This window comes from Rhinichthys klamathensis, unplaced genomic scaffold, assembly GCF_029890125.1.
Source record: "Rhinichthys klamathensis goyatoka isolate OS25496 unplaced genomic scaffold, OSU_Roscu_1.1 h1tg000717l_1, whole genome shotgun sequence".
NCBI lineage: Eukaryota > Metazoa > Chordata > Actinopteri > Cypriniformes > Leuciscidae > Rhinichthys > Rhinichthys klamathensis.
Genome location: NW_026607132.1, coordinates 114,875 through 139,000, shown reverse-complemented (window position 1 = coordinate 139,000; position 24,126 = coordinate 114,875). Strand labels below are relative to the sequence as shown.

The following is a 24,126-nucleotide window of genomic DNA, read 5'->3' as shown; positions in this document are numbered from 1 at the left end:
CTCGTGTTCTCTCGTGTTCTCTCGTGTTCTCCCGTGTTCTCTCGTGTTCTCTCGTGTTCTCTCGTGTTCTCTCGTGTTCTCTCGTGTTCTCTCGTGTTCTCTCGTGTTCTCCAGTGTTCTCTCGTGTTCTCTCGTGTTCTCTCGTGTTCTCTCGTGTTCTCCCGTGTTCTCCCGTGTTCTCCCGTGTTCTCCCGTGTTCTCCCGTGTTCTCCCGTGTTCTCCCGTGTTCTCCCGTGTTCTCCAGTGTTCTCCAGTGTTCTCTTGTGTTCTCCAGTGTTCTCTTGTGTTCTCCCGTGTTCTCTCGTGTTCTCCAGTGTTCTCCCGTGTTCTCTCGTGTTCTCCCGTGTTCTCTCGTGTTCTCCCGTGTTCTCCCGTGTTCTCCCGTGTTCTCTCGTGTTCTCCCGTGTTCTCCCGTGTTCTCTCGTGTTCTCCCGTGTTCTCCCGTGTTCTCTCGTGTTCTCCCGTGTTCTCTCGTGTTCTCCCGTGTTCTCCCGTGTTCTCTCGTGTTCTCCCGTGTTCTCCCGTGTTCTCCCGTGTTCTCTCGTGTTCTCCCGTGTTCTCTCGTGTTCTCCCGTGTTCTCCCGTGTTCTCTCGTGTTCTCTCGTGTTCTCCCGTGTTCTCCCGTGTTCTCCAGTGTTCTCCCGTGTTCTCTCGTGTTCTCCCGTGTTCTCTTGTGTTCTCCCGTGTTCTCCCGTGTTCTCCCGTGTTCTCCCGTGTTCTCCCGTGTTCTCCCGTGTTCTCCCGTGTTCTCTCGTGTTCTCCCGTGTTCTCCCGTGTTCTCTCGTGTTCTCTCGTGTTCTCCCGTGTTCTCCCGTGTTCTCCAGTGTTCTCCCGTGTTCTCCCGTGTTCTCCCGTGTTCTCTCGTGTTCTCTCGTGTTCTCCCGTGTTCTCCCGTGTTCTCCCGTGTTCTCCAGTGTTCTCCCGTGTTCTCCCGTGTTCTCTCGTGTTCTCTCGTGTTCTCCCGTGTTCTCCCGTGTTCTCCCGTGTTCTCTCGTGTTCTCCCGTGTTCTCCCGTGTTCTCCCGTGTTCTCCCGTGTTCTCTCGTGTTCTCCCGTGTTCTCCCGTGTTCTCTCGTGTTCTCCAGTGTTCTCTCGTGTTCTCCAGTGTTCTCTCGTGTTCTCCCGTGTTCTCCCGTGTTCTCCCGTGTTCTCCCGTGTTCTCCCGTGTTCTCTCGTGTTCTCTCGTGTTCTCCCGTGTTCTCCCGTGTTCTCCAGTGTTCTCCCGTGTTCTCCCGTGTTCTCCCGTGTTCTCCCGTGTTCTCTCGTGTTCTCTTGTGTTCTCCCGTGTTCTCTCGTGTTCTCCAGTGTTCTCTCGTGTTCTCCCGTGTTCTCCCGTGTTCTCTCGTGTTCTCTCGTGTTCTCCCGTGTTCTCCCGTGTTCTCCCGTGTTCTCTCGTGTTCTCCCGTGTTCTCCCGTGTTCTCCCGTGTTCTCCCGTGTTCTCTCGTGTTCTCCCGTGTTCTCCCGTGTTCTCTCGTGTTCTCCCGTGTTCTCCCGTGTTCTCTCGTGTTCTCCCGTGTTCTCTCGTGTTCTCCCGTGTTCTCCCGTGTTCTCTCGTGTTCTCCCGTGTTCTCTCGTGTTCTCCCGTGTTCTCTCGTGTTCTCCCGTGTTCTCCAGTGTTCTCCCGTGTTCTCTCGTGTTCTCCCGTGTTCTCTCGTGTTCTCCCGTGTTCTCCCGTGTTCTCCAGTGGTTGCTGTGATGCATCACTCAGTTTCATTGCATTGAATAATGACATTATTGTCTTCAGTACTGCATCTTGTAGATGAATTCAACCCATTTCATATGAACTGAACTTTATACAGTTATTGAACTGAACTGAGTTGATGTGAATAATGCCACTGTTGTGTTTTACAGCAGGAATACGTCTCCTCCTCCTCCTCTCGAACACAGGCGGCTGTAAGGGTTCTAGTGCACGAGTGGTCATGCGATTCTCAGACTCTGAGACATGTTTATAAGTGATCATTATAGTAGTCTAATATAGGTCTTCTTCATTGAATCTGCACATCTTCTAAACTTCATGTGTGTCGCTACCGCTCACTAAGCCCTGTTGGAAATCTCTGTGTTTATGAGTTTTAAGTCTATATTAGTATATTCTTCCTTCTCTTCTGCTGTAAAGCTCCACACGACTGGGTTACTGTATCATCTGCAGTTGGGTTATTGTTTGTTCTCTTATATTTCAAATTATTTCAGTGTCGTACTGAATTGATTATGCAAATGAAATATCAAACACAATTGAATATTTTTCCTTTTTTTTCTTCACCATATATGGAAATTAAATTAGCATTAGGCCTTTAATGGGTCATTTGAGCCTCTTTACACCTTTAAAGTTAAGAACTAATCTAGATTCGAACTGTTGTCGTAGCATTTAGCATTTTTGCCTCAAAAGGTGATTATGACTCATAAGCAGCATTAAACTTAAGCTTTTTATTTTTATTATAGTTCAAATTATTTTAGAACTTGGATTCTTTAACGATGTATTCTTTTTGATTACTTGTTTGAAATGATAAACATGGATAATATCTTCTGAACCTGACCGAACATTAAACATTAGGAACCAGCTCTATTATGTCACATTTATGCACTACTTAAGGTGAACTGAATTAAACTGTTTTCTTAAAAGAAAGAAAGAAAAGAAAAACGTTATAGATATGATTGTTAGTCACTTACCCTTGAGTCGTGTGTGATAGTGTGTGTTAACACACACTTGAAGGAGCTGAGACAGACCTTTGCTCTCTGTAATAAAGACTGGCTAAAGATTGACCACTTCAGATGTGAACTATGACCTTTACTGTGTTCCTGTTGCTCACGGCGATACAGAAACCCTAAGCTCATGCGTTTCACTCCCAGGGAATGCATGAACTGATGAAATATCTATAGCTTGAATGCAATGTAAGCTGCTTTCTATAAAGTGTCGATCGAAAGCATATTGTTGAACTTTGGTACAGTCTCAGAGTTTCTTGACTCAGTTCTCAAAGTAATCTTTAGTTTCAGTTTTGTAGCACAGCTCTTTAAAGCAGTGTCCTGCTCTCATGTAGCAAAGCCCTATCACAACACAAGCCAGAAATGTTCTCTTTAATTCATACCGGATCCTTTAGAATTATCATTAAGATTATTTAAATAACAACGATTAAAATTTGTAACTTTGCTTTCCATTAATTTTCCTCACTTAATCCTCACTCTGATACCACAGAGAAAACTACTAGCCTAACTTCAAACATTATTAAAGGCAAGTGAACAGTCAGTAAAAAATAAGAACAAATACACAAATTACAAGCATTAATATACAAAGTTCCAAATAAAATATTGTCTAACAGTAGTATTCATTTCAGGACCTGATTTTGGTGATTATTGATTATTGACCTGATTATTTTACATTTAATTATTACATTTCTGTACCTGAAATTCAGGTACACAAATGTAATAATTAAATGTAAAATAACACTGTTCACTGTATACATTAAATAAAAATTAATCTTTGTGAAAGCTGTGTCTCTGTAGTTTGATTAACATTAATAACATACAGGATAGACACCAGCAGGAATTTAAAGACCGAATGCACGGATCAAATATCGATGCACATCCTTTTCTTCTTTCCTTTCTCTCGAGACGAAGCGAGCTGTGTTTACGGGAACAGTCTCAGAGACTCCGGTCCAATCCAAACCGTCCACAGGCAAGCGGATGAGGAGAGGAATCAGTTCCCACGCCTCTCTCTGTCAACTCTATTCATACAGCGCTTTATACAATACTGACCAGCGGCTGTCTCTGTCAACTCTATTCACACAGCGCTATATACAATACTGACCAGTGCCTCTCTCTGTCACCTCTATTCATACAGCGCTTTATACAATACTGACCAGCGCCTGTCTCTGTCAACTCTATTCATACAGCGCTCTATACAATACTGACCAGTGCCTCTCTCTGTCAACTCTATTCATACAGCGCTTTATACAATACTGACCAGCGCCTGTCTCTGTCAACTCTATTCATACAGCGCTATATACAATACTGACCAGCGCCTCTCTCTGTCAACTCTATTCATACAGCGCTTTATACAATACTGACCAGCGCCTGTCTCTGTCAACTCTATTCATACAGCGCTTTATACAATACTGACCAGCGCCTGTCTCTGTCAACTCTATTCATACAGCGCTATAGACAATACTGACCAGCGCCTCTCTCTGTCAACTCTATTCATACAGCGCTTTATACAATACTTACCAGTGCCTCTCTCTGTCAACTCTATTCATACAGCGCTCTATACAATACTGACCAGTGCCTCTCTCTGTCAACTCTATTCATACAGCGCTTTATACAATACTGACCAGTGCCTCTCTCTGTCAACTCTATTCATACAGCGCTTTATACAATACTGACCAGTGCCTCTCTCTGTCCACTCTATTCATACAGCGCTCTATACAACACTCACCAGAGCCTCTCTCTGTCAACTCTATTCATACAGCACTATATACAATACTGACCAGCGCCTCTCTCTGTCAACTCTATTTATACAGCGCTTTATACAATACTGACCAGCCCCTCTCTCTGTCAACTCTATTCATACAGCGCTTTATACAATACTGACCAGCGCCTCTCTCTTTCCACTCTATTCATACAGCGCTTTATACAATACTGACCAGCGCCTGTCTCTGTCAACTCTATTCATACAGCGCTCTATACAATACTGACCAGTGCCTCTCTCTGTCAACTCTATTCATACAGCGCTTTATACAATACTGACCAGCGCCTCTCTCTGTCAACTCTATTCATACAGCGCTTTATACAATACTGACCAGCGCCTCTCTCTTTCCACTCTATTCATACAGCGCTTTATACAATACTGACCAGCGCCTCTCTCTGTCAACTCTATTCATACAGCGCTTTATACAATACTGACCAGCGCCTCTCTCTGTCCACTCTATTCATACAGCGCTTTATACAATACTGACCAGCGCCTCTCTCTGTCCACTCTATTCATACAGCGCTATATACAATACTGACCAGTGCCTCTCTCTGTCAACTCTATTCATACAGCGCTTTATACAATACTGACCAGCGCCTCTCTCTGTCAACTCTATTCATACAGCGCTATAGACAATACTGACCAGCGCCTCTCTCTGTCAACTCTATTCATACAGTGCTTTATACAATACTGACCAGCGCCTCTCTCTGTCCACTCTATTCATACAGCGCTTTATACAATACTGACCAGTGCCTCTCTCTGTCAACTCTATTCATACAGCGCTATATACAATACTGACCAGTGCCTCTCTCTGTCAACTCTATTCATACAGCGCTTTATACAATACTGACCAGTGCCTCTCTCTGTCAACTCTATTCATACAGCGCTATATACAAAACTGACCAGCGCCTCTCTCTGTCCACTCTATTCATACAGGGCTTTATACAATACTGACCAGTGCCTCTCTCTCTCAACTCTATTCATACAGCGCTCTATACAATACTGACCAGCGCCTCTCTCTGTCACCTCTATTCATACAGCGCTTTATACAATACTGACCAGTGCCTCTCTCTGTCAACTCTATTCATACAGCACTCTATACAATACTGACCAGCGCCTCTCTCTGTCAACTCTTTTCATACAGTGCTATATACAATACTGACCAGCGCCTCTCTCTGTCAACTCTATTCATACAGCGCTATATACAATACTGACCAGTGCCTCTCTCTGTCAACTCTATTCATACAGCACTCTATACAATACTGACCAGCGCCTCTCTCTGTCACCTCTATTCATACAGCGCTTTATACAATATTGACCAGTGCCTCTCTCTGTCAACTCTATTCATGCAGCGCTTTATACAATACTGACCAGTGCCTCTCTCTGTCAACTCTATTCATACAGCGCTATATACAATACTGACTAGTGCCTCTCTCTGTCAACTCTATTCATACAGCGCTATATACAATACTGACCAGCGCCTCTCTCTGTCAACTCTATTCATACAGCGCTTTATACAATACTGACCAGTAACTCTCTCTGTCCACTCTATTCATACAGCGCTTTATACAATACTGACCAGTGCCTCTCTCTGTCAACTCTATTCATACAGCGCTATATACAATACTGACTAGTGCCTCTCTCTGTCAACTCTATTCATACAGCGCTATATACAATACTGACCAGCACCTCTCTCTGTCAACTCTATTCATACAGCGCTTTATACAAAACTGACCAGCGCCTCTCTCTGTCAACTCTATTCATACAGCGCTTTATACAATACTGACCAGCGCCTCTCTCTGTCAACTCTATTCATGCAGTGCTATATACAATACTGACCAGTGCCTCTCTCTGTCCACTCTATTCATACAGCGCTTTATACAATACTGACCAGTGCCTCTCTCTGTCAACTCTATTCATACAGCGCTTTATACAATACTGACCAGTGCCTCTCTCTGTCAACTCTATTCATACAGCGCTTTATACAATACTGACCAGAGCCTCTCTCTGTCAACTCTATTCATACAGCGCTTTATACAATACTGACCAGCGCCTCTCTCTGTCAACTCTATTCATACAGCGCTTTATACAATACTGACCAGTGCCTCTCTCTGTCCACTCTATTCATACAGCGCTTTATACAATACTGACCAGCGCCTCTCTCTGTCAACTCTATTCATACAGCGCTTTATACAATACTGACCAGTGCCTCTCTCTGTCCGCTCTATTCATACAGCGCTTTATACACTACTGACCAGCGCCTCTCTCTGTCAACTCTATTCATGCAGTGCTATATACAATACTGACCAGTGCCTCTCTCTGTCCACTCTATTCATACAGCGCTTTATACAATACTGACCAGTGCCTCTCTCTGTCAACTCTATTCATACACCGCTTTATACAATACTGACCAGCGCCTCTCTCTGTCAACTCTATTCATACAGCGCTTTATACAATACTGACCAGTGCCTCTCTCTGTCCGCTCTATTCATACAGCGCTTTATACACTACTGACCAGCGCCTCTCTCTGTCAACTCTATTCATACAGCGCTATATACAATACTGACCAGCGCCTCTCTCTGTCAACTCTATTCATACAGCGCTATATACAATACTGACCAGTGCCTCTCTCTGTCAACTCTATTCATACAGCGCTTTATACAATACTGACCAGTGCCTCTCTCTGTCTACTCTATTCATACAGCGCTATATACAATACTGACCAGTGCCTCTCTCTGTCAACTCTATTCATACAGCGCTTTATACAATACTGACCAGTCCCTCTCTCTGTCAACTCTATTCATACAGCGCTTTATACAATACTGACCAGCGCCTCTCTCTGTCAACTCTATACATACAGCGCTATATACAATACTGACCAGCGCCTCTCTCTGTCAACTCTATACATACAGCGCTTTATACAATACTGACCAGCGCCTCTCTCTGTCAACTCTATTCATACATCGCTATATACAGTACTGACCAGCGCCTCTCTCTGTCAACTCTATTCATACAGCGCTTTATACAATACTGACCTGTGCCTCTCTCTGTCTACTCTATTCATACAGGGCTTTATATAATACTGACCAGCGCCTCTCTCTGTCAACTCTATTCATACAGCGCTTTATACAATACTGACCAGCGCCTCTCTCTGTCAACTCTATTCATACAGCGCTTTATACAATTCTAACCAGTGCCTCTCTCTGTCAACTCTATTCATACAGCGCTTTATACAATACTGACTAGCACCTCTCTCTGTCCACTCTATTCATACAGCGCTTTATACAATACTGACCAGTGCCTCTCTCTGTCAACTCTATTCATACAGCGCTTTATACAATACTGACCAGCGCCTCTTTCTGTCAACTCTATTCATACAGCGCTATATACAATACTGACCAGTGCCTCTCTCTGTCCACTCTATTCATACAGCGCTATATACAATACTGACCAGCGCCTGTCTCTGTCCACTCTATTCATACAGCGCTTTATACAATACTGACCAGCGCCTCTTTCTGTCAACTCTATTCATACAGCGCTTTATACAATACTGACCAGCGCCTCTCTCTGTCAACTCTATTCATACAGGGCTTTATACAATACTGACCAGTGCCTCTCTCTGTCCACTCTATTCATACAGCGCTATATACAATACTGACCAGCGCCTCTCTCTGTCAACTCTATTCATACAGCGCTATATACAATACTGACCAGCGCCTGTCTCTGTCAACTCTATTCATAGAGCGCTTTATACAATACTGACCAGCGCCTCTTTCTGTCAACTCTATTCATACAGCGCTTTATACAATACTGACCAGCGCCTCTTTCTGTCAACTCTATTCATACAGCGCTTTATACAATACTGACCAGCGCCTCTTTCTGTCAACTCTATTCATACAGCGCTTTATACAATACTGACCAGCGCCTCTCTCTGTCAACTCTATTCATACAGCGCTTTATACAATACTGACCAGCGCCTGTCTCTGTCAACTCTATTCATACAGCGCTTTATACAATACTGACCAGCGCCTCTCTCTGTCAACTCTATTCATACAGCGCTTTATACAATACTTACCAGTGCCTCTCTCTGTCCACTCTATTCATACAGCGCTATATACAATACTGACCAGTGCCTCTCTCTGTCCACTCTATTCATACAGCGCTATATACAATACTGACCAGCGCCTGTCTCTGTCAACTCTATTCATACAGCGCTTTATACAATACTGACCAGCGCCTCTCTCTGTCAACTCTATTCATACAGCGCTTTATACAATACTGACCAGTGCCTCTCTCTGTCTACTCTATTCATACAGCGCTATATACAATACTGACCAGTGCCTCTCTCTGTCAACTCTATTCATACAGCGCTTTATACAATACTGACCAGTCCCTCTCTCTGTCAACTCTATTCATACAGCGCTTTATACAATACTGACCAGCGCCTCTCTCTGTCAACTCTATACATACAGCGCTATATACAATACTGACCAGCGCCTCTCTCTGTCAACTCTATACATACAGCGCTTTATACAATACTGACCAGCGCCTCTCTCTGTCAACTCTATTCATACATCGCTATATACAGTACTGACCAGCGCCTCTCTCTGTCAACTCTATTCATACAGCGCTTTATACAATACTGACCAGCGCCTCTCTCTGTCAACTCTATTCATACAGCGCTTTATACAATTCTAACCAGTGCCTCTCTCTGTCAACTCTATTCATACAGCGCTTTATACAATACTGACCAGCGCCTCTCTCTGTCAACTCTATTCATACAGCGCTTTATACAATTCTGACCAGTGCCTCTCTCTGTCAACTCTATTCATACAGCGCTATATACAATACTGACCAGTGCCTCTCTCTGTCAACTCTATTCATACAGCGCTTTATACAATACTGACCAGTGCCTCTCTCTGTCTACTCTATTCATACAGCGCTATATACAATACTGACCAGTGCCTCTCTCTGTCAACTCTATTCATACAGCGCTTTATACAATACTGACCAGTCCCTCTCTCTGTCAACTCTATTCATACAGCGCTTTATACAATACTGACCAGCGCCTCTCTCTGTCAACTCTATACATACAGCGCTATATACAATACTGACCAGCGCCTCTCTCTGTCAACTCTATACATACAGCGCTTTATACAATACTGACCAGCGCCTCTCTCTGTCAACTCTATTCATACATCGCTATATACAGTACTGACCAGCGCCTCTCTCTGTCAACTCTATTCATACAGCGCTTTATACAATACTGACCAGCGCCTCTCTCTGTCAACTCTATTCATACAGCGCTTTATACAATTCTGACCAGTGCCTCTCTCTGTCAACTCTATTCATACAGCGCTATATACAATACTGACCAGCGCCTCTCTCTGTCAACTCTATTCATACAGCGCTTTATACAATTCTAACCAGTGCCTCTCTCTGTCCACTCTATTCATACAGCACTCTATACAATACTGACCAGCGCCTCTCTCTGTCCACTCTATTCATACAGCGCTTCATACAATACTGACCAGTGCCTCTCTCTGTCAACTCTATTCATACAGCGCTATATACAATACTGACCAGTGCCTCTCTCTGTCAACTCTATTCATACAGCGCTTTATACAATACTGACCGTTTCAGTGCAGCTGTACAGAGATAACAGGCAGATAATGGATTTCGAACTCAAGTCAGTTTAGTGTTTAGTCAGTTCTGTTGTACAGATCATCAGTTATTAAATTAGTTCATTTCTTCTATAAAGCAGTTCTGGAGAACACAGTGATGTCATTATCAGCTCAACTCTCGTACAGCAGCGTCAGTGCGTCCAGATCAATAACACTGTTGGATATTAAGTGTCCACAACTAATGAAGAGGCGACAGCAGCGCGAACACAAACATCAGTGACAGAATAGAGTAAAACCCTTGAGAAACCAGACTCTGCCGCTCAGTTCTCCTCTGGCCTGAAGAAGAACAGTGTGTGATTAGGATGTATAGTTATAACTTCAACTTTCTCTCTGTCAGGAAAGAGGATCTGATCCGCGCCGTGGAGGATAATATAGTCCAGGAGAAACAGGCGGCCCAAGACATCGTCAAGAAGATGAGTGCGGAGAAACAGGCCAAGTACACTGAGAGGAAGGCCACCAATGAAGAGCTGCTGCAGGTCAGGGTTACTCCACCAGTGTCATGACCTCATCAGCAAGATCACAGTAACAGGCCTGATGTATCATATACTGTTCACTGCAACCCAAAATAACACCGGTGCGAGTGACCCGATCTAGAGCCTATTAGGCAAAAGTAATGGAAAAGTGGCGCAGTGGAATGGACAAATGCCATAATACATGCAGAATAAAAAGTACAACTCCCAGAAAGCATCTACTCTAAGCAGCAGTTGCGTTTATAGTGGGACTAGTTTAGCCTGGTTCGGGTCCAGTACCTGCGTGGGGACACAGAGAAGTAGATCCGGCTATGTTGTTCTTCCTCAAGATCCATGCATGTTTATTAACCGCTAGAGCGCCAACAGTTACGGACTGCAGCTTTAATCTTTATCACATCTGATCTATAGTTAAGCAACATCACACGACTCCTGCTTCTCAGAGTATTGGCATGATTGCAAATGTGATACTGATCTTGTACAAAAGTCCAATAAACAAGTTGATATTAAGTGACTTAACATTTTCGCCATAATACTGTCTGTTTTTGCTTTATATCCTGAAAATAGTTTCAGACAAAGCCACACCAGAACTGTTGCGCATCTCCAAGCAATGGTCATTCTTGAATGAATCTGCGTTTTGAACGATTGAAAGAATGACTCACACATTTAGACTTGCCGCCAAATTCTTAAAATATTTAAAATATTAATACAGCATTATTTCCCCATGAGCAATCTATGTAGATGTGTCTAACACCACTTCAGATGCAGCTTCTGTGCCGCTTCTGCACTGCAAAGATGTTTTTTTTTTTTTTGATTGGTAACAGTCTGGTGGTGTCTTATTGTTCTAACTGAATTTACTGTTTAAATTAACATTTAAAAACAAATATTCTATTTTAATTTAAGAAATTGACAAAAGAGTATGCATACATTTAATAATATTAGAAAAACTTGCTCTTATAATGGTATAAATGCCCCTAGAAATTAATATTTAAAGGGGCAAAAATGGCCTGTTATAGATCAGAAATTGTCAACGCCAACGTCGAGGGTTTGATTCCCAGCAACACAAGAACTGGGAAAATAACATATAGCTTGAATGCCATTGTGTTTGCCAAATAGATGTAAATACTGAAAAAAAAAAAGTGAAGCATGTCTACATGAAGTGTAATTTAGTGGGGAAATAGCTTCAGTAAGCTCCACTGCCGACTCCACACTTTAAATTAAAAAAGTCTAGAAATGGTTTATGCGGGTGATTAGAAGTTCACTGACCGGATGTGCCGTGACTTTCCTCTCGTCCAGGAGCTGAACTCCCATCAGGAGGAACTGGACGCTCTGATGAGTCGGAAGGAGACGTTTGAGGCGGTGAGTGGACACACACACAGACACACGCACACACACACACACACACCACACGCACACACACACACACACCACACACGCGCACACATACACATGCGCACACACACACACACACACACACACACACACACACACACACACACACACACACACACACACACACACACACACACTTCTGGGTAGTCCATCGTCGTGCGATGATGACTTCTCTTATAATGTGTGTGTTCTTTGATGACTGTATAGATGCGGGACGCACACTGTCTTCTACACACAGGGCATATAACAGTTTCTCCTGCTTGTCTTGAGGAGCAGGAACGAGCATGGCCTGCTCTCTCTGATGTCTTCTAGTCAGGCGATGATCAGTTCTCCTGTCTTCATAACCTTGTACTCCATTCTGACAAAGTTGCTGCCAGAGCTTGCGATTCACTGCACTAGTTTCCAGGGATGTGGGCTTCATCACACACTTCTCAAGAAAGCCTTTTAGTTGGTCTTTCAGCCTCTTTTTTTGGCCTCCTGCAAATCGGGAGCCAAGATGTAATTGACCGTACATTATCTTACGTGGAAGGCGTAAGCCATCTCAGTTGATATACAGCAATCTTTGGGTGTAGATGTAAAGTAGTATTACTCAGGGATGTGATTCTGCAGCCGAAAGAAGTGAGATCCCCCTACTATTTTCACAGATGGACCTATCACCCTTGTTTTTATATATTGTGACAAAATTTGCATCTTTCCATTGTTGGGGAATATTTTCCTGCTGCCACACTAGTCTGATGAACTGATGGATTGCCCTTGTGCAGGGTTAGGGTTAACCCTTCCTTCAGGAGCTCAGCAGGAACACAGTCAGGTCCAGGGTTAGGGTTAACCCTTCCTTCGGGAGCTCAGCAGGAACACAGTCAGGTCCAGGGTTAGGGTTAACCCTTCCTTCGGGAGCTCAGCAGGAACACAGTCAGGTCCAGGGTTAGGGTTAACCCTTCCTTCAGGAGCTCAGCAGGAACACAGTCAGGTCCAGGGTTAGGGTTAACCCTTCCTTTGGGAGCTCAGCAGGAACACAGTCAGGTCCAGGGTTAGGGTTAACCCTTCCTTCAGGAGCTCAGCAGGAACACAGTCAGGTCCAGGGTTAGGGTTAACCCTTCCTTCGGGAGCTCAGCAGGAACACAGTCAGGTCCAGGGTTAGGGTTAACCCTTCCTTCGGGAGCTCAGCAGGAACACAGTCAGGTCCAGGGTTAGGGTTAACTCTTCCTTCGGGAGCTCAGCAGGAACACAGTCAGGTCCAGGGTTAGGGTTAACCCTTCCTTCAGGAGCTCAGCAGGAACACAGTCAGGTCCAGGGTTAGGGTTAACCCTTCCTTCGGGAGCTCAGCAGGAACACAGTCAGGTCCAGGGTTAGGCTTAACCCTTCCTTCGGGAGCTCAGCAGGAACACAGTCAGGTCCAGGGTTAGGGTTAACCCTTCCTTCGGGAGCTCAGCAGGAACACAGTCAGGTCCAGGGTTAGGGTTAACCCTTCCTTCGGGAGCTCAGCAGGAACACAGTCAGGTCCAGGGTTAGGGTTAACCCTTCCTTCGGGGGCTCAGCAGGAACACAGTCAGGTCCAGGGTTAGGGTTAACCCTTCCTCCGGGAGCTCAGCAGGAACACAGTCAGGTCCAGGGGACTTGCTGTTTTTCAATTCCTTGATTGCAGCATACACTTCAGAAAAAGACTTTGTATTCTTTGTAAAGTTGGTAGTTCCTGTAACACTGTAAGATGAACTAATGCCTTTTGGTTTAATAAGGCTTGGAAATGTTCCCCCATCTTTGAACAATGCCTGTTTGGTCCTTAATGAGAGTCAGTTCATCAGCTGACAGAGTAAGATCTGGGGCCATAAATGGTCTTCACTGCATTATAAAAGTTATGCATATCATGCTTGTCTGCAAAAGATTGAATCTGCTGAGCCTTAGACGTCCAACACTGATTCTGTAGTTGCTGTAGAGTCCATTGCGTTTCTTTTCTCTGTTCGTGCCAGACCTTCTTAAGAGATTCAGAAGATGGATCATCAAGGTAGATCTGGTTCACTCTCTCCTCTGTGTTTGCAGGATCTGGTTCACTCTCAGGCTAAACAGGAGGCAGTCGTGCTTCATGAGAAGCTCCTGGATCTGGAGAACCGCAGAGACGCCCTGCTGACTGAAGACCGGAACATGGGCTCTCCACAAGAGGAGAGGGAACGCCTCTTTAAACAGGTCTCTCAACAATTATATTTCATTACATTTAGTACATTCAAAGATTTCAACGGACGTGAACATGACTGTTCTATTGCTGGTTTTAGGTGAAAGAAAACAACCAGGAAATAGCCAGCATGGAACGGCAGTATGTATTTATAAACCATACGCATGTTTGTTTTGGTCAACCTTGAATGTTCACTTGAGTATACACTCTCAGTTGGTTTGTAGATCCACAATATCGCACTATAAATGCATGCTTCAGTCATTATGGTGTTGTATGCAAATATTGTATTTACTTATACACAGTGTGTCTTATGATCAGTACATAAAAAAGACTAAAATGAATATCCTGTTTTCATGTAGACTGTCAGAGGTACGTGAGAAAATTAGCAATCTCACCGAAGAGATGCGGCAACTAGACGCTGACATGGAGGAACATCAAGGTGCTTTTCTTTAAATATGAAAATGCATTTAATTTGGGATGATCATAGACTGTTGATTTAGAGAGAGAGGAATGGGGAAGGGGAAATAGTAGAAGACTTGACTTCATCAGTTTTTAATGTATGTTAAGCATTTCAGTGAAATATTGTTCATTGTAAACCTATTTAACAACAAACATGTTTCTGATATTCAGAACAACAGCATTGTTGCTCATAGAAATCTCCAGATATGATAGTTAGTTCTATACAAACTGAGACTTTGGTATTTAGTTGTAATAATAATAATAAAACTGTCTCAGAAGGGCGTTTCTGAACACCGAATAGGCTTCGTTGGTGTAAATGTGTGTGTGGTGTCATGTATTATTTTCAGTTGCTCTGCTATATTTGGACTGTTTGAATTCTCAGTTACAGCATGTTTTTATAGTACATCAAGCTTTTTTAAATTCAAAACATGAAGGGAAATTGATTTCTCTAATGTCCCCTTTAATGCACCAACTACAATAGCCTGAGTCGAGTGTAACCCATGTTTACCGTCTGCACAGGGGAACGAACTCAGAAGTACAAGGAGCTGCAGAAGAGAGAGGAGGAGATGGACTGTGAGTCTGTCACACACACACACACACACACTGATGCATGTTAGGGTTAGACGCCTCGTGTTGATCATTAGATGATGAGCTTGTGTGTTTTCACAGCGTATTTAAACACGTTTGAGGAGAATAAAAGTCAGGAGCAGCAGCTGATCAGAGATTCTCAGAGCAGTGTCGTGGCTTTACTGGAGCACTCCAGCAGGGTACACACACACACACACCTCTCTCACGACAAACACACACCCTGTAACGTGCTAGAGTTAGTCATGACAGCGAGTGTGTGGTGTTTCTCAGAACATCAGTCGTCTGCATCAGCTGTCCGCTGTCACAGCGCAGGAGCTTCGGTCCATGCAGGACGATCTGAGCTTCAAGGAGACGGAGATGCAGAAGTCCCACAGCACCGCCAGAGGCCTCTCCTCGGGTCAGTCTTTCTCTCACTGCTGTGTGTATTTACCTGGATATATATATATATATAAATGTGTGTGAGTAATGCAGGTTATGTCAGAAGCTAAATAAATAGATTGAGATTCACAAATAAACAAAGAGTTTCACAAAAATTAATAAAATTCACAAATAAATAAATAATCGTGGTTCATTTCCATGAGCATGTGGACTGGTCCATCAGAGTGTGGTAGTAATGCAGACAGAGTTATTCTAGCCTCTGGTAAGTGTAGTGATCACAGGAGCCCCACAGCCCTTCAAGGCCCTCATGTCAGTTGTTTCGGTGTGGATTATGATGTGCTTATAGTTTTCATTCAGGTTTCTCTCAGACAGGATCTGATAAGCACTACTTCTGTCAGATTTTCTTGGCTCTGATATTTGGGAATAGAAGTTTCTCATTGACATATTTCCGGTTTGAATGAGTCGGGATAAGAGCGTGTTTCTCTCAGGTCCTGTGCAGCGGAGCTGTGGATCAGGCGAGTAGTGACGCTCTTTCTCCTCTGGTAGTTGTTCAGGTTGGGGATTTTCCGTGAGCATCTCCGTCAAGTCTCCTTCATTTATACAGCGCTTTTTACAATATAGATTGTTTTAAAGCAGCTTTACAGTGATAACAGGAAATTAATGCAACAAAGATTGTTTAGGCTTTACAGCAGATTTAGAAGAAAGTCATTGTCCACCTTAAGTAAGTATTTGATTGATTCTTTTCTGTGGTAAAAGATCATTCGTTTTTAACTTAGGGGCTGCTTACATGACACCGGTTTCAACTGAAAACAGAAAACTTTTAATGCGTTCTGGCCGTTTGTTTACACGACACCGCCATTTTGGTGGCCTGAGAACGCAAACTTTGAAATAGGTTTCAAAGTGCAAGTTTTTGAAAACGAAACCATTATCATCTCTGTGTAAACTTCAATAACATGAAACCTAACCCTAACCATACGGCCTAGATCCGGCTGACTACATCATGCGTTGTGGTCGTGTCTAGGCGCAGGTCCTCCATCTGATCTGGATACGGCCCGTATCCGGCTGACTACATCATGCGTTGTGGTCGTGTCTAGGTGCAGGTCCTCCGTCTGATCTGGATATGGCCCGGATACGGCTGACTACATCATGCGTTGTGGTCGTGTCTAGGTGCAGGTCCTCCATCTGATCTGGATACGGCCTGGATCCGGCTGACTACATCATGCGTTGTGGTCGTGTCTAGGTGCAGGTCCTCCATCTGATCTGGATACGGCCCGGATCCAGCTGACTACATCATGCGTTGTGGTCGTGTCTAGGCGCAGGTCCTCCATCTGATCTGGATACGGCCCGGATCCGGCTGACTACATCATGCGTTGTGGTCGTGTCTAGGTGCAGGTCCTCCATCTGATCTGGATACGGCCTGGATCCGGCTGACTACATCATGCGTTGTGGTCGTGTCTAGGTGCAGGTCCTCCATCTGATCTGGATACGGCCTGGATCCGGCTGACTACATCATGCGTTGTGGTCGTGTCTAGGCGCAGGTCCTCCATCTGATCTGGATACGGCCCGTATCCGGCTGACTACATCATGCGTTGTGGTCGTGTCTAGGTGCAGGTCCTCCGTCTGATCTGGATATGGCCCGGATACGGCTGACTACATCATGCGTTGTGGTCGTGTCTAGGTGCAGGTCCTCCATCTGATCTGGATACGGCCTGGATCCGGCTGACTACATCATGCGTTGTGGTCGTGTCTAGGTGCAGGTCCTCCATCTGATCTGGATACGGCCCGGATCCAGCTGACTACATCATGCGTTGTGGTCGTGTCTAGGCGCAGGTCCTCCATCTGATCTGGATACGGCCCGGATCCGGCTGACTACATCATGCGTTGTGGTCGTGTCTAGGTGCAGGTCCTCCATCTGATCTGGATACGGCCTGGATCCGGCTGACTACATCATGCGTTGTGGTCGTGTCTAGGCGCAGGTCCTCCATCTGATCTGGATACGGCCCGTATCCGGCTGACTACATCATGCGTTGTGGTCGTGTCTAGGCGCAGGTCCTCCATCTGATCTGGATACGGCCCGGATCCAGCTGACTACATCATGCGTTGTGGTCGTGTCTAGGCGCAGGTCCTCCATCTGATCTGGATACGGCCCGGATCCAGCTGACTACATCATGCGTTGTGGTCGTGTCTAGGTGCAGGTCCTCCGTCTGATCTGGATACGGCCCGTATCCGGCTGACTACATCATGCGTTGTGGTCGTGTCTAGGTGCAGGTCCTCCGTCTGATCTGGATACGGCCCGTATCCGGCTGACTACATCATGCGTTGTGGTCGTGTCTAGGCGCAGGTCCTCCATCTGATCTGGATACGGCCCGGATCCAGCTGACTACATCATGCGTTGTGGTCGTGTCTAGGTGCAGGTCCTCCGTCTGATCTGGATACGGCCCGTATCCGGCTGACTACATCATGTGTTGTGGTCGTGTCTAGGCGCAGGTCCTCCATCTGATCTGGATACGGCCCGTATCCGGCTGACTACATCATGCGTTGTGGTCGTGTCTAGGCGCAGGTCCTCCATCTGATCTGGATACGGCCCGGATCCAGCTGACTATATCATGCGTTGTGGTCGTGTCTAGGCGCAGGTCCTCCATCTGATCTGGATACGGCCCGTGTCCGGCTGACTACATCATGCGTTGTGGTCGTGTCTAGGTGCACGTCCACCATCTGATCTGGATACGGCCTGGATCCGGCTGACTACATCATGCGTTGTGGTCGTGTCTAGGCCATACCTGTCAAGTATCCCGTTTTGGCCGGGAAAGTCCCGTATTTTACCATTCTTTCCCGCCGTCCTCCTGTATTAGTATTTTCCGTAAATCTCCCGTATTTTAACCTGCGTTATTTAAAAATAATAATACCCCAGGCGGAGTAAAAAAAAGAAAACATTCCTAATCTGAGCTCTGTTACTAGCCTCGCGATAACTACAGGTAAATTACTGTAGGTGGCAGTTGTCGCGAGGTTAGTGTGTGAGGTCAGATGATAAGTAACAACGTGGGGAAAACAAAAAACAAACAAAAACAGAGACGGATGGACGCTATGACAGAGCAAGGTACTCCTGCCAAAAAACCAAAACCTTCATGTACTAAATACCGCGATCAATGGGATAGCGAATTTACTTTTCTGAAGAGGAGCAGGGTGGGGGACAGTCACGCGTTTTGTACGTTTTGTAACTGCGACTTTAGCATCTCACACGGGGAAGGAATGATGTATGTCAGCACGAGAAAGGGTGTTTAGCATGGTACGAAAGATTGTTACAGAGAATAGGATGACGTTAGACAACAGAACTGTTTGCTCTACTCTCATGTAAAATTAACCACTCTGGCCCAGCCCACAAATACACTCCTTCCAAAACAGTTAATACAAAGTCTGCAACAAATTTGGTCAATAACTCACTAAAATAGTAAAGAAAAGTTATGTGAAATGAAAAGAAAAACTGCAAATGAAAAGAAAAACTGTAAAAGAAAAGTAATATGAAATGAAAATAATGTGTGGAAGGAAAATAAAATGTAAATGTAAAAACAAGCAATGTTAAATGAACAGAAAATATGCAAATAAGCCTTTAAATAAATGCTCTTAATATATACACTATATATGTGTGTGTGTGTGTGTGTGTTTTCATTTAGGCTATAACACCTGTCTTAAAATGTAAGGGATACTGGAGCTTGGTTGGGGAGGTGGGACAGCTCGCGGTGGGCGCCGGAAAATTTCCCTTATTTTTAAATCCAAAACTTGACAGGTATGGTCTAGGCGCAGGTCCTCCATCTGATCTGGATACAGCCTGGATCCGGCTGACTACATCATGCGTTGTGGTCGTGTCTAGGCGCAGGTCCTCCATCTGATCTGGATACAGCCTGGATCCGGCTGACTACATCATGCGTTGTGGTCGTGTCTTGGCGCAGGTCCACCATCTGATCTGGATACGGCCCGGATCCGGCTGACTACATCATGCGTTGTGGTCGTGTCTAGGCGCAGGTCCACCATCTGATCTGGATACGGCCTGGATCCGGCTGACTACATCATGCGTTGTGGTCGTGTCTAGGCGCAGGTCCACCATCTGATCTGGATACGGCCTGGATCCGGCTGACTACATCATGCGTTGTGGTCGTGTCTAGGCGCAGGTCCTCCCTCTGATCTGGATACGGCCCGGATCCGGCTGACTACATCATGCGTTGTGGTCGTGTCTAGGCGCAGGTCCTCCATCTGATCTGGATACGGCCCGGATCCGGCTGACTACATCATGCGTTGTGGTCGTGTCTAGGCGCAGGTCCACCATCTGATCTGGATACGGCCTGGATCCGGCTGACTACATCATGCGTTGTGGTCGTGTCTAGGTGCAGGTCCTCCATCTGATCTGGATACGGCCCGGATCCGGCTGACTACATCATGCGTTGTGGTCGTGTCTTGGCGCAGGTCCTCCATCTGATCTGGATACGGCCCGTATCCGGCTGACTACATCATGCGTTGTGGTCGTGTCTAGGCGCAGGTCCTCCATCTGATCTGGATACAGCCTGGATCCGGCTGACTACATCATGTGTTGTGGTCGTGTCTAGGCGCAGGTCCTCCATCTGATCTGGATACGGCCCGTATCCGGCTGACTACATCATGCGTTGTGGTCGTGTCTAGGCGCAGGTCCTCCATCTGATCTGGATACGGCCCGGATCCGGCTGACTACATCATGCGTTGTGGTCGTGTCTAGGCGCAGGTCCTCCATCTGATCTGGATACAGCCCGGATCCGGCTGACTACATCATGCTTTGTGGTCGTGTCTAGGCGCAGGTCCTCCATCTGATCTGGATACAGCCTGGATCCGGCTGACTACATCTTGCTTTGTGGTCGTGTCTAGGCGCAGGTCCTCCATCTGATCTGGATACGGCCCGGATCCGGCTGACTACATCATGCGTTGTGGTCGTGTCTAGGCGCAGGTCCTCCATCTGATCTGGATACGGCCCGGATCCGGCTGACTACATCATGCGTTGTGGTCGTGTCTAGGCGCAGGTCCTCCATCTGATCTGGATACGGCCTGGATCCGGCTGACTACATCATGCGTTGTGGTCGTGTCTAGGCGCAGGTCCTCCATCTGATCTGGATACGGCCCGGATCCGGCTGACTACATCATGCGTTGTGGTCGTGTCTAGGCGCAGGTCCTCCATCTGATCTGGATACGGCCCGTATCCGGCTGACTACATCATGTGTTGTGGTCGTGTCTAGGCGCAGGTCCTCCATCTGATCTGGATACGACCCGTATCCGGCTGACTACATCATGCCTTGTGGTCGTGTCAAGGTGCACGTCCACCATCTGATCTGGATACGGCCTGGATCCGGCTGACTACATCATGTGTTGTGGTCGTGTCTAGGCGCAGGTCCTCCATCTGATCTGGATACGGCCCGGATCCGGCTGACTACATCATGCGTTGTGGTCGTGTCTTGGCGCAGGTCCTCCAGCTGATCTGGGTACAGCCTGGATCCGGCTGACTACATCATGCGTTGTGGTCGTGTCTTGGCGCAGGTCCTCCATCTGATCTGGGTACAGCCTGGATCCGGCTGACTACATCATGCGTTGTGGTCGTGTCTAGGCGCAGGTCCTCCATCTGATCTGGATACGGCCTGGATCTGGCTGACTACATCATGCTTTGTGGTCGTGTCTAGGCGCAGGTCCTCCATCTTATCTGGATACAGCCCGGATCCGGCTGACTACATCATGCGTTGTGGTCGTGTCTAGGCACAGGTCCTCTATCTGATCTGGATACGGCCTGGATCTTGCTGACTACATCATGCGTTGTGGTCGTGTCTAGGCGCAGGTCCTCCATCTTATCTGGATACGGCCCGGATCCGGCTGACTACATCATGCGTTGTGGTCGTGTCTAGGCACAGGTCCTCTATCTGATCTGGATACGGCCTGGATCTTGCTGAGATGGAGGACCTGTGCCTAGACACGACCACAACGCATGATGTAGTCAGCCGGATCCAGGCCGTATCCAGATCAGATAGAGGACCTGTGCCTAGACACGACCACAACGCATGATGTAGTCAGCCGGATCCAGGCCGTATCCAGATCAGATAGAGGACCTGTGCCTAGACACAACCACAACGCATGATGTAGTCAGCCGGATCCGGGCCGTATCCAGATAAGATGGAGGACCTGCGCTTGATAAGATGGAGGACCTGCGCCAGATAAGATGGAGGACCTGCGCAGATCAGATAGAGGCACAGGTCCTCTATCTGATCTGGATACGGCCTGGATCTTGCTGACTACATCATGCGTTGTGGTCGTGTCTAGGCGCAGGTCCTCCATCTTATCTGGATACGGCCCGGATCCGGCTGACTACATCATGCGTTGTGGTCGTGTCTAGGCACAGGTCCTCTATCTGATCTGGATACGGCCTGGATCTTGCTGAGATGGAGGACCTGTGCCTAGACACGACCACAACGCATGATGTAGTCAGCCGGATCCAGGCCGTATCCAGATCAGATAGAGGACCTGTGCCTAGACACGACCACAACGCATGATGTAGTCAGCCGGATCCAGGCCGTATCCAGATCAGATAGAGGACCTGTGCCTAGACACAACCACAACGCATGATGTAGTCAGCCGGATCCGGGCCGTATCCAGATAAGATGGAGGACCTGCGCTTGATAAGATGGAGGACCTGCGCCAGATAAGATGGAGGACCTGCGCAGATCAGATAGAGGCACAGGTCCTCTATCTGATCTGGATACGGCCTGGATCTTGCTGACTACATCATGCGTTGTGGTCGTGTCTAGGTGCAGGTCCTCCATCTGATCTGGATACGGCCTGGATCCGGCTGACTACATCATGCGTTGTGGTCGTGTCTAGGCGCAGGTCCACCATCTGATCTGGATACGGCCCGTATCCGGCTGACTACATCATGCGTTGTGGTCGTGTCTAGGCGCAGGTCCACCATCTGATCTGGATACGGCCCGTATCCGGCTGACTACATCATGCATTGTGGTTGTGTCTAGGCGCAGGTCCTCCATCTGATCTGGATACGGCCCGTATCCGGCTGACTACATCATGCGTTGTGGTCGTGTGTAGGTGCAGGTCCTCCATCTGATCTGGATACAGCCCGGATCCGGCTGACTGCATCATGTGTTGTGGTCGTGTATAGGCGCAGGTCCTCCATCTGATCTGGATACGGCCCGTATCCGGCTGACTGCATCATGTGTTGTGGTCGTGTCTAGGCGCAGGTCCTCCATCTGATCTGGATACGGCCCGTATCCGGCTGACTACATCATGCGTTGTGGTCGTGTCTAGGCGCAGGTCCTCCATCTGATCTGGATACGGCCTGGATCCGCCTGACTACATCATGCGTTGTGGTTGTGTCTAGGCGCAGGTCCTCCATCTGATCTGGATACGGCCTGGATCCGGCTGACTACATCATGCGTTGTGGTTGTGTCTAGGCGCAGGTCCTCCATCTGATCTGGATACGGCCTGGATCTTGCTGACTACAGTAAACCTTGGGATAAAGCATGTTTCGTAATTTAGATATATTTTTAAGATGGAAGAATGCGGTTTTACATATGCTAGAAACGTGGCTTTCAAATTAAATATTGGTATCAAAGATGGATGCATCAAGGGTTTAGCAGACTCTTTAGGTGTTGAAACAGAATTTATTTTTTCTTTTAGTTTTTTGATGTTCATCTTCGGTGCGGAGTTCTGACTCTGTCTGTCTCTCTCTCTCTCTCTCTCTCTCTCTGTGTGTGTCTCTCTCTGTCTCTCTCTCTCTCTCTCTCTCTCTCTCTCTCTCTCTCTCTCTCTCTCTCTCTCTCTCTCTCTCTCTCTCTCTCTCTCTCTCTCTCTCTCTCTCTCCTCTTCTAATGTGTGTCTGCTGCCCAGTGAAGGGTCTTTCCTTCTTTTGTATGAAACTCCTTGGTGATCTCCTCAAATTCCCAAACATTGTCTTATCTCCTTAGAGCCATTGAGAAATGTGGCACTCGACTTCCTCTGAGTGTCTCTTTTCATAGCAGTCGGACATTGTTTGTGTCTCCCCTGTTTGTTGATCTTGTGATATTTCACTTTCACGGTCCTGCAGAAACACGGTCCGGCATTTGCTGTGTGTGTGTGTGTGTGTGTGTGTCGTGAGGTGTGTGTGTGTCGTGAGAGAGAGAGTGTGTGTGTGTGTGTGTGTGAGAGAGAGAGTGTGTGTGTGTGTGTGTGTGCGTGTGTGAGAGAGAGAGAGTGTGTATGTGTGTGTGTGTGAGAGAGAGTGTGTGTGTGTGTGAGAGAGAGAGAGAGTGTGTGTATGTGTGTGTGTGTGTGTGTGTGAGAGAGAGAGAGAGAGAGAGAGAGAGAGAGAGAGAGAGAGAGAGAGAGAGAGAGAGAGAGAGAGAGTGTGTGTATGTGTGTGTGTGTGTGGGGTGGGGTGCTGCTGAAAGAACCCTAGAGAAGGAAGCAGTCCAGAATGCTCAGAAGTGCTGACAGGGTTTTTTGACTGCTCCACACACACACACACACACACACAAACACCACACA

The 24,126-nt window shown here is 46.5% G+C and overlaps 1 protein-coding gene across 1 annotated transcript in view; it reads left to right on the top strand.

Moving 5' to 3' along the window:
• ift74 (intraflagellar transport 74) overlaps positions 1–24,126 on the top strand; it is a 58,617-nt gene that overhangs the window by 26,972 nt on the left and 7,519 nt on the right. The window contains exons 9-16 of the mRNA XM_056242256.1: positions 10,478–10,616; positions 11,904–11,966; positions 14,034–14,177; positions 14,264–14,304; positions 14,523–14,602; positions 15,142–15,195; positions 15,292–15,389; positions 15,481–15,607. Of these exons, the coding sequence (XP_056098231.1) occupies positions 10,478–10,616; positions 11,904–11,966; positions 14,034–14,177; positions 14,264–14,304; positions 14,523–14,602; positions 15,142–15,195; positions 15,292–15,389; positions 15,481–15,607 (746 nt within the window). The remainder of the gene's footprint in view (positions 1–10,477; positions 10,617–11,903; positions 11,967–14,033; positions 14,178–14,263; positions 14,305–14,522; positions 14,603–15,141; positions 15,196–15,291; positions 15,390–15,480; positions 15,608–24,126) is intronic.